The following is an 11,961-nucleotide window of genomic DNA, read 5'->3' as shown; positions in this document are numbered from 1 at the left end:
AGTTCACAGAACATAATTATATTGTATTTTTATTATATTAGCCTATATTATATTTGCAGGGCAGATTTTAATCACTGTACATAGGCGAACATAATTTATTATATTACATTACATTATTACATTACATTGTATTATACGCAGTGCTGGTTTTAATCACTATACAAAGGAGAAAAAGCAAATAAATGAATTAGTTATTAAAATAAGAATATTATCAGAGAGTACAAGAAGAAAAGGTGTAATAAAAAGCTTTTGGGATGTGTGGAAAAATGATGTATGCCGTCTGATTCCCCCTGACATTTATTTTGACAAGAAAACAAGAATATTGCGTAGCGATCGGAATTCCCGACGCGCTTACGTCCGCCTGTGCGCAGTCCATCCATAGTCCCCCCCGCGCGCTACGTAGCGTTAGCCATCTTGTGTACAGCTGCAGCAGAGAGAGCAGCCGTTAGCTCGACAGACACACAAACACACCCAGTCTACCCTCCACAGACTGTATCAACGCCAGAACCGGATGGTAAACATGTGTCAAGATGATTATCCAGTGTGTTTTGTGGAGGATATGTGCTTTTGAAGACGGGGGAGTGTTGAAAACTGAAGGCGCCTCAGAGTCGAGTGAGTCCGGCGACTGGAGTTTCATTCGCGCGAGCGGCCTGAGGGAAACTCTCACACCCGGACATGGCCTTCATTTAGGCCTCGGATAACACGGAGACGGGCTTGGTGGGATTAAACACACCTGGAATTAAGCTGTCATTGTGTTTGGAGCTTTGTGAGTTTCAATTTAACGGATTAAAAGTACTAAAAATGCCGCGATGAGGACGCACGCGCGCTGACGGGAGCTCGGAGGGAAGCTTGAGTTAGCGCGTGACGCTAACTGAAAATTACATGACATTTTCATATAAGAGGAGTTACTCCGTTTAAGTTGGAGCTGTGCGCTTTTGTCTGACGTGTCGAAGTCCCAGCGACACACTTTTAGCGGTCAAAATGTCTAAAATGCCGTCGAAAAAGAAGAGCTGTTTCCAGATCACGAGCGTAACGCAGGCGCAGGTGGCAGGGAACAGCATCACGGACGACACCGAGAGTTTGGACGACCCGGACGAGTCCAGAACTGAGGACATGTCCTCCTCTGAGATGTACGACATGTCCAAAGGTGGCGAATTCGAGCCGGAGGCATGTGACGTCAGTTTGACGGACGAACCGCTGCATAATGACGCTGAAACAGCGAGCGCGCAAGATGGTGCCGTAACAACAGTAACGTTACCTGGCTCTCGTAATACAGGTGCTGTTCACGTAAACCCAAATGTCCGTGCAGTCAGTGGCACAGCTGGCCAAATGAGCCCATCCCAGACTTCACCTTCAGTTGCATCTAACAGCATGTCCCATGCATCAACAACATCAGTTAGCACTTCTGCCACAGTAAGTGGTTGCAGTTCCCGTTTCAGGGTCATCAAATTGGACCATGGTACAGGTGAACCCTTTAAAAGAGGTAGGTGGACTTGCACTGAGTTTTATGAGCGGGATACGGATGCTTCCTCGTCTGCTCGGACTGCGGATAACGTTAAACAACACGCCGGCACCGGGGACCACAGCGCGGACCGAGAAGGCCTAAGAGGGTCGGTGGCGGCGTATAATGCGCTTTCAACCCTCACAGAACCGCATACGGACAGCGGTTATGGATCTTCACCATCAAACCCTCCTGTGGAGCTTCAAAAGCAAACTTTGGGGAATTTGCAGCAGGGATTAGGGCTTGTAGCACAGAACCTTTTCGGTGATGCTAATGCTAAATCTCCCAGCATGCCTTCTACAGCTCAACCACAGCCATTTTACCCTGGTAAACAGGCACAGAAACCTGGCCAGATGCTTCAGACTGTTACCCCGTCTAATCAGTCTGACTATAGGTTACAGAATCAGCCTCTTGGCTCTTCAGTGACCCAGGGCCCGTCACCGGTCTTGACTCCCGCAGCGGGAAGCACTCATGTGCTGGGATTAGTTCCTCAGCCGGTGGATGTTCAGGGGCTTTTACCCCAGTCCAACATCAGCGCCACTCTAGGGACCGTATCAGCCACATCTGCGGGTTCACAGGCACCAGTGCCGCTCGTTCAGCCAGCAGTAACTCATGCTGTGGTCCCTGGTGTGCAAAATGTGCCTGTTGTTCTGCCCAGTGCCTCTAATACCCCCCAAAGCATGCCAAAACAGACCCCGGTCCCTGTTGTACCGCCCCAGCAGAACCAGCCTCAGGGAGTCCCGAGCGGTTCGGCAGCGGGACTGGGGGCTCAGACAAACCCCTCTATCTTTAGCCAGCTTCCCGGCGGCATCGGGCCGGCCGGTGAGAACCAGAGGAGGACTGAGCTGCTGCTCCAGAGCTCGGTTCTCCTGGGAAGAGATGCCATCAGACCCCTGAATCCCGAGGGATTGCAGCTTCCCACGCCTGCTGTCAACAGCCTGTTTGGAATAGCTATTCACATTGATGGGGATGAGGACAGGTAAACCTTTATGCTTCATGTTGCTCAGGCTTTATTGACTAAAAGAAAATTAAAAATTAATTTGACCACGTTTAATTGCAGTTCTTGCAAGTGTTACATTTACTGTTAATGTAGTATTTACTCTGGAATAATTTTTGAAAGCATGTCCTGTTGGACTTTGCTTGTATGTGTGTTTTTTTGGTAACACTTTACAATAACATTAGTTAACATGAACTAAGAATGAATAATACATCCACCACATTTATTAATATTAATTCATATTCTAAGATTTATTAATTATTAAAATCAAAGGTTGTATAACATTAATCAATTCACTGTGAACTAACATGAACAAACAATCAACAGCTAACTAACATCAACAAAGATTAATACTGTAACAAATGTATTGCTCTTTGTTAGCTCATGTCAGTTAATACATTAAGTAATGAACTTTATTGTAAAGTGTTACCGTATTTTGTTTTATGTGGGTAGTTATTCCCCCAAACCTGTCCTGGAGGCCCCAGAATTGCACATTTTGGATAATAATTAATTTATTAACTAAATTGTACTCATCTGATCCAATTAAAATCAGCTGCTCATTTACATTGCATTGATATCCAAAAAGGCTTCCAGGATTGGTTTGGGAGGCACTGCTCATATTTATTTATTTACATAATAAGCCTGTTTTACTATTTTAGGCAGATATAGTAGTGAAGTGATCCTGATCGCCTTGGTCCAGGTGTGTTTGAGTACTAGGTTTGTGGCTAAACCCTGCCATACTCAAGCTCAAAATACAGTTCAAGGGTAAAAGTTTGCTATCCATTATTCAACCTCATTTCATTCAATTATGAATGGCATTTATTTCTTCTTATAATACAAAAGAAAATAAGAACTGAAATTAGGCTACAGTAAAAGTCAGTGGAGTTCAAAACAATGACTATTTCTAAGGCATTTAATATTCATTTGTTTCATAGAATTGAAACATTGTGAGACTTTGTGAATGGAATTGAAAATTCACCTTGACTAGCTGGTTTAAAGATTCTTTGCAAGAATAGCTCAGAAGTGTGGTTCGGAGGAAACGCCTATCAGCTGTTTGCACTTAGTTTTCCGTCCAGCAAACCACTTTACACTTGCTTAGGGCCGCCTGTGGTTACAATCACCTTTTTAATGGTAAAACATTTGGAAAGTTATATTAGTATTAGTTTCTGACTCAGGTGACCTTGGTTTGTGCTTGGGAGAGAAAAAAAAATCACATCAAATTTACCCAATGCACTGTCCAGTAATGTTGCATGGTTTTCCGGTATTGGAACGGTTTTGTGATTCCCTACTATTAAAAACGGTTCCATATGTTATCAGTACCGGTTTATTAAGAATGACTGCATGAGAAAGTAAAGGGTGTTTGAGGTTTATAATGGTTATTGTGCTCAATAAGCCTCGAAAAAGAGCTCAAATTGTTACTCGCGCTGCCGGGGTCAGGCCTGACGCGCACGCAGAAAGCTGCCTTTCAGACAGCATGTGTTCATGGATTCAGTTCACTTTCAAATATTATTGTGCTTGAATGGCCAAAAATATGTTAAAATATGCGTCCTGGTGACTATTCACGCAAACGCAGTCAGGTATGTCTATAAACATAACCGGTTAAGAAAGAAATAAGCCGCGTTTCCACCGCAATTACCTGGAACTATTTGTCCCGGGAACTTTTTTCAAAGGAACTTTTTTTTCCCCCAGACCGCTTGCTTACTGCGTTCACCACAAACTAAAGTACCGGTCCGGGCCAGGAAGATTAGTAGTGACGTTGAACTGCGTGCGACTGCTCTTCCAAGCCTGCGCGTTTGTTTTGAGTCTTGTATGGAGGAGATTCAAGCTTTGCTGCTTTTGTGTGGGATTGGTTTACTAACGAGGTAATTAACAAAACGGCAAAAAGACGAGCACCTAAAGCATATTCAGAAAGCTCGTAATGCTAGATATAAAAATAGACGTTTGTTATCAGCGGACATTGACCATGAGATGGATGAGACGAACGCTCGCCATCGGGCAGAAAGAATAGCGTGGTGAGAACCAATCAGCATGTTCAGCGCACAAGTCCCACCCCGAAAGTTCCTGAACTCTGAAAAAGTACCACCTCGCCAGCAGGGACTTTCTGGAGGGGAGATTTGTACCCTGAACTTCATCTAGACACTGGTTCCTGCGGTGTAAACACACCGAGTCCCACCCCAAAGTTCCTAGTTCCTGGGGAAAGTTCCTGCAGTGGAAACGCGACTATACTGTGTGTTCTAATGTATTTGATCCTGACGTCAGGTCTTAAAGGGACGGCAGCCTAATAAACCTGCGGTTGTCTGTGATTTAAGCCCCTTTCACACAGTGTGTTGATCCTGGGAAATTGCCGTAAAATTGCTAGAGTGCCTTCTTTGTGAACGCAAACATGTCCCGGGACTGATGTCGGGATGGGGACTGAGTAACATTGCTAGGATCAGTCCCGTAACGTGGCCTGTGTAAACAAAAGCCAGGACCAATGCCATATCACCTAACCTGCACAGAAATGTGAAAGTTTTCCGAATGTGATTGACAGTGTTTTTTTAACTCAATTAATAAAACGATGAAATTTAAGTTGTCATATTATTCAATTTCTTGTACTGTAATTTAAGTTTTTGCTGTGGTATTGATTCAGTTTTGGTAATAGCGCAATTCTAGTCAGGTATCTCATGGAAGTCGTGTTTTTGATATCGTGGCAACAATACTGCCCAGTTCCTAAAGATTTGTTTTCAATGCCTCTGTTTCCTCATCTTACCCTTGCCAGCAGAAGTTGAGCTGTTTTTTCAGTCTGATTAGGTGATGTTAGCATGTGTTTCCTATCTTGTGATGTGCAGAAGCTGCGACCCAGTCTACACACAGGCACTGATAAGGCCTTCAAACATGCGTAACATCTGCATGATGTTATGCTGCTAAAGGATGTTGTTTACTGTCAGCGGTTGGTAGGAATCCAGGAGAAATCTGTACATTCTGTGCTGATGCTGCTCAACATGCCGTCCCTATTTCTGACTGGCTTTGGAGGACTATTCAGAGGTCGACCTCTAATATACTCTGGACACATTCTTTGCATCAGGCCATTTAGTATTTCCGTTATCGTATTATTTTAATGACAATTAAAGGATTAGTTTCACTTCAGAATTAAAATTTCAAAAAGAAACAGGATTTGTCTCTAGTGGACCTCAATGGGTTGAAGGTCCAAAATGCAGCTTCAAAAGTTTTATCTTGCCAAAACATAATTCATTTTCTAAAATAAAATAAACATTTATATACTTTTTAACCACAAATGCTTGTTTTGCACCCGCTGTGATGCGCCACACATTCACAGGTCAAGCGTGATGTAGGCGTAAGAACAGACCTAGTGTTTACAAAGCGAACGTGTTAAGACTGAGTCAAACGCCCATTACAAAAATAAATAAAAGTAAACCACGATGTTGGACGAGTTTTTCACCCTTCTCTACATTTTCCTCCGACATCAAGAGTGACCTTCCCAACAAGATTACTAAATGCGTGAAGTTGTGGATGCAAAAGACGAGCATTTTTGGTTAAAAAGTATGTAGATGTTTTTTTTTTTTTAAATGGCTGATGGTTTGTCTAAGACTCTAATTCCTCGGCTGGGATCGTGTGGAGACTTTGAAGCTGCACTAAAACTAGAGGCCGACCGATAAAAATTTTTGAAGGCCGATACCGATACAAATACTTGTTGGTTTTAAAATCCGATATTCCGATATATCGGCCGATATATATATATTTTTTTTTCAGAAACACGCAACAAAACATTAACAGATTTCCCTAACATTAGTTATTTGTAGTTATTTATGAGTTTTAACTAAAATAATATGATAATTCATTTTAAAAAGAAACTTGTTTCTTTTATTGTCAGACTGATGATGGTGGCATTAGCTAGCTTTGTGGTTAGCTAGTCTATGATCCATAAGCCATAATTTAGCAATGGAAAACGTCATACTGCAAATTGTAAAATATACATTTTCAATATAACAGGCCAAGGAGAGATGACACGTCTCATTGCTATAACTGTCTCGCGCTATTAAAGAAATACTTCGGTCACATTGTCAAAAGTTAAAAGGACAGTCAGTCAACTACACTGTAACATCGTAACGTAACTATTACTAGCTAATTCTGCTTCACTCTCGGCTTATTTAACAGCAGCAAAACTGGACATGATAGTCACAAATTTTGTTATGCTTATTTGAGTTAAGAGAACTGATGGGGAGATTATTTTAATTGTTATTCAAGCAATGTATGTATCGTGACCAACTCAACGAGTGTTGCCAACAGGGACTGTGTAGAGGGCCCTCTGGTGGACAAACTATACAACACTCATGACATGGTTCAAGCGTGTTTCATCCATTTTTATTTATCATTTTTATTTATTTATTTATCGTCCATTATAACTGCCGATACCGATAGTTTGGAAAATGCCTAATATCGGCCGATAATATCGGTCTGGCTCTAACTGAAACTCACACTTGGATCTTCAAATTGTTGATAACCATCACTATATGGAGAAATATCCTGGAATGTTTTCCTTAAAACCTTAATTTCTTTCAACTGAAGAAAGAGATACATGGACATCTTGGATGATGTGGGGGAGAGTGAATTATCCGAATTTTAATTCAGAAGTGAACTAATCCTTTAATGTAAACCATTTATCTACATTTGAAAGTAGATTTTTGAAGTACTGTTCTTATTTTGAAAGCTATGTGTTGTACTTTTGTGCGGATTTTAATGAAACTAAATTAATATTACTATGATGCAGTACTATTGGCTTTTACTTTGGATTGCATAGAATTAAACTTTTGTGCAGCTCAGATTAGGGAACGAAGAAGCAGAAAGCTGCAGAATCTGTGTGTTATTTTGAGACTGCTCGGAAATATTGCAAAGTGGGCGGCAAATAGATGTGAGGTTTCAGGAAAGACAGTAAAGGTTGAGCAAGTGTAAGTTTTCAAGATGCCTGTCATCATTGATGGAAGTTCATATGCTTTTCCTCATTTTTTGTCTTAACCTTCAAATGGTCTTCGTTTCCTGTTTACACTTCTGAGCTTCGGGTAATTGTACAAAAAATATACATTTTTAATCATACAAATAATATATCGTTCATTATTCTATTAATGCTGTGTTTTGGAGATATAAAGTGCTTTTGTATCTGTATACAACACAATTCTTTAACTACACCATTGGCTTACAAATGAAATATTATTTTTTAACCTTTTTTTTATTTAGTAAAAGTCGATTGGGGTCGTATAGACCCCGTGACCCGATTGAGGGCTACATGCACACACACACTCCTAAATGGCTAATGATCCAGGATTTCTGGAAACTACCTTTTTACTTGGTAGGATTCTGAAGATTATTGCATGAACTGAAGATGATGCGAGATGTCACAGTTTTATAGCATATCCTCCTTCAGTAAATACCCAGGAAATGGCCCTTCATAATTTTGACTTTCACTCATCACTTTCTGTTCCCCTACTAACAGAATAAGAAAAAGGAAGTGACCTTTTAACAGATATAAAGATATGAATCAGTTTGACTTGTTAAAATGGTTGAAGCAATGGTGAACGTTAACTTTGAATAGCCCACGTTTGAACGGCTAGTACAGACTTCTGTCTCTCTCACCTAAAATAAAGGATAATAAATATTATTCTTTTAATCCTGTGTGGTTGTAGTTTTTATCTTCAAGGGTTGTCCAACTACACTTACCTGACTCATGAGTGCCGTCATTATTAATCAGTCTGTTGATTAGTCTGGTCTGGCGTATGTCCATGCTGTTGTGCTTTGCACCAGGAGCTGTAGTTTATTTGTTCGTTTGAGGAGCAGGTGTGGTGCTGATGTCTTATTCCTCACAGTAATGTTGAGGCGAGTCAGCCCCCTACGCCGGCTCTCTTGACAGTCGGGGGTTTGTTGGTATATACTATACCATTGTGCCTCCATGTTTCGAAAGGTGTGCTCTTGCACATTCGCCTCACAGCCGAGCCTGAAACTGACTCATAAAGGCCTCCAAAGATTCGCAGCCTTATGCGAAACATTTTGAAATGTAAATTTATTTGCTTTTTTTAGTGGACTTGTGACATTTCTGGCATCAGGATCTCAGGACTCTAGAAGACTGTAGATAAAACGCCAGAGATTTTTAGTGTAACAGCGGAGCGCTTCTGGGTTGTATGTCACACGTAGGCTCACTATTGGCTAACGCTGGTCATGCGTATGACGTTCAACACAGAAACGCTGCGCAGTTACACTACGTGAACTCAAGGAAATGAAAGAAGGAAATGAATAGTTGAATAAAGTTATTTTTGTTAGTTTTTTTGCGCACAAAAAGTATTCTCGTCGCTTGATAAACTTAAGGTTGAGCCACTGTAGTCACTCGGACTATTTTAACAATGTCTTTACTAACTTTTCTGAGCCGGCCAGTTTCGACCCCTTAGAAGCCTATGGAGGAGTGATGTAGCTCTCAGATTTAATAAAAAAAAATCTTAATTTGTGTAATGAACGATGAACGAAAGTCTTAAGGGTTTGGAACAACATGAGGCTAAATTTTATGGCTCCCTGTTATAGACACTTTTATTTTAATATCTATATGTAGGATAGGAAATATAGGTTGATTGATTACCTGAAATATAAATCAGAGTATTTGTTTTAACCCACTTCCTTGAATTCACTTTGAGATGTTTGAGATGATAGATTCATTGTCTTTAGCACTGTAGAGTTACTCCTCTGTGTACAGAAACCTGTTTCTCTGTAATCCTCCGTCAGCTTCGCCTCCTCGGGCCAATTCCATCCGTCACTCGTTATCTTTTGATGGAAACTTCAAAGAATATTTCCGTGAGCGTTTGTTCTGTGCAACATTTGAGTGAATTTCACTAATAATCCATTTAGGATTTATAGTTTCCTGGTTTAACTGCATTTGCTTCTGTTTTGGGGCAAATTTATGCATCTCATTGACTTTTTTCAGCACACATGGAAACTTAGGCTAGCCGATTTCAACAGAATTTGAGCACAAATCAATGGAGTCTTTTTTTTTTGCTTTTCTAAAAAAATGTTTAGTGCCTCAATTTACTAGCTGAATAGCTTTTTACTGATATTAGTTATTGATAACAATTTGCATGCTAATCATTTGCAAAATGCCCCCCCCCTCCATTTGCACGTTCATATGTTATTAATCATTACATTTATTTATTATTTGCCTATATTGCTCTAAATTGGCAAAATTACTTTCATGGATCAATTAGTGTAGCATTCTCAGCTCCATTTAACATAATTCATAATTAATAAAATCCACAGGTTCTTTCTCCAAAATTAGCTGTGAAAATGTGAAGTTTGCAGATTCTGTCTTGGCCTAACGATGATTTGCAAGGTGTTTTTATTTTATTTTATTAAAAAGTAATGTGTTAATGATGAGGTATGATGTTGTTCACCCTTATTCCTTATATCCCACTGCAAAGCAAACTTTTCTGAACCTTTTTTATTCCCAAATACAAATTGTATTTTCATCGAGACGTTGACTTAGTGGCCGCTATGTGATAATTTAACATTTATAGTTACAAAATAAGCTTAGTGTTGCATTCTAGACCAAAAGTTTGGTCCTAGACCATATTTAAACAGTTTTTTTTTTTTTTGTGGATGCATTAGATTTTATAATTTTCCAAAGGTCTTGGACTTTTATACCAGTGAAGCCAGATTTAAAAAAAAATATCAATAATGGATTCAAGACATTGCTGGTCACAGGATAATGGTCACTTTGTAGCATTCAGCGTGCATGATCGAGCAAAGTAAATCGAATTAATCTCCTTTTAGTTAGGCTGTATAAACTTGGCCTTTAATCAATGCGATCATTTGTTTACGGGATCCATGTCTCTCACTCGAAGGCTGTTCTGGCTTTTCTGTTTGGCATATTCATGCTGAACTCTGAATCCTTCAGGGCTTTTTCTGTTGGCTTCGACGCCAGGGCTGTTTTTCGCTCTGTGATATGAATGGGCATTCACTTCAACTTTGTCTCGAAAGCCCCTGAGGCAACCAAGTAAAGATTTATTTATAGTTTTGATCTTTCCCCTCAAAACCTTTGAAATCTATATTTGACCTTTATTCATATTTTTCTCTCTCTTCTTTTTTTTATGTGCAAGGAACCCCTCCAAAGCTTTCTATCAAGCCTTTCCGATCGGCAGGTCAAAGGCCATCAGTGATGGGTATGATCGCTGTGTGTGTATCACATTGCACTCTTGGCAGCTGTGAGTGTGCATGGAGTGAGCATGGCATTTTGGGAAGTGGTTTCAGGCTCAGGTGTTCAGCCGTCGATGAGCATCTGTTGGGCTAGTTTTTGCGGGAGTTCGTCCGGTTCAGCATGTCGAGTCAACGTTGGTGAGAGCGATGGCTCTGATTGGCTGTTCAGGGGTGCGTTTCCCGTACAACGACGTAGTTCGCTGCTTCACTACCATAGTACGATGCATCGTTGTAGAAATCAACTAGATAGTTGCGACTGTTTCCCGAAACCCATTGTCACAAAGTATCGTTCAACCACGTTGGTTTCGCAAGTGGTGGAGTAATAACTACTTTAAATGAAACTGTTTAAGATCCAAATAACGCTAGATTTTTTTAATATAAATTACATACATGTCATCTGAGGACTGTTTCTAAATTGTTCTCAGTTATTTTGCTTTATTACCAGAATCAATATTTGGCTCATTCTTACATAGTAGAGCACGTTCGCACATGCGCACTCTTCAAACACGGTACTTTAAATCATTTGACAAACTAAAAGACGTAAATTCCATTTGTATGTATTCTAAATAAAAGGCACCGGTTGTACTGAATGTCAGCTTGCTTATTTTGCTCAAGATAAGGATTTATTACCTCCAAATGTCATGCAATATACACTCTAAAAAATGCTGGGTTGTTTTAACCCAATTTTGGGTCAAATATGGACAAACCCGAAATGTTGGGTTAAAAATGTAATGTAAAAATTTAACCCAACGGCTGGGTTAGTCCATATTTGACCCAAAGTTGGGTTAAAACAACCCAGCATTTTTTAGAGTGTAGAAACGATGCCTCTAAACACAGGTCGAGAGCTGTCGTTCAAACCACACAAATTTGCGATGCTGTTTGCGAATGTCCGTTGGAACGATTGTTTCAGGAAACACCGACTCGTTGAACTATGCTGATAACGACGAACTTGCGACCATAGTTGGCTAACGATGCTTTCGGGAAACGCACCCCAGTTTAGGAAATTAGTTAGTGCACTAATATTGTCAAAAGAACTGACTTTGGTATCAAGTCGGTACTGAAATTTTAAAACCGTAACTACCAGCATTTCATTCTAGCGTTGTTAGAGCTGTTGAACGGATTCTTAAACCCCTCTGACTGGCCATTGCGTTCACGCGCTCAACATGTTTGTGATTGGCCATTGTGTTGATGCACTTAACATATGTCTGTGATGTGATGATGCGCTCAACATATATGT

General features: G+C 40.4%; 1 protein-coding gene across 1 annotated transcript in view; it reads left to right on the top strand.

Annotated features, from left to right (window-relative positions):
- Positions 1–434: 434 nt before the first annotated feature.
- tsc22d2 (TSC22 domain family 2) overlaps positions 435–11,961 on the top strand; it is a 29,371-nt gene continuing 17,844 nt past the window's right edge. The window contains exon 1 of the mRNA XM_089117645.1: positions 435–2,480. Within this exon, the coding sequence (XP_088973771.1) occupies positions 982–2,480 (1,499 nt within the window). The 5' untranslated portion in view covers positions 435–981. The remainder of the gene's footprint in view (positions 2,481–11,961) is intronic.

The sequence above is a fragment of the Pimephales promelas genome, chromosome 2, assembly GCF_988280905.1.
Source record: "Pimephales promelas chromosome 2, fPimPro1.hap1.1, whole genome shotgun sequence".
Classification (NCBI taxonomy): Eukaryota; Metazoa; Chordata; class Actinopteri; order Cypriniformes; family Leuciscidae; genus Pimephales; species Pimephales promelas.
This window is presented reverse-complemented; position numbering and strand designations above follow the sequence as displayed.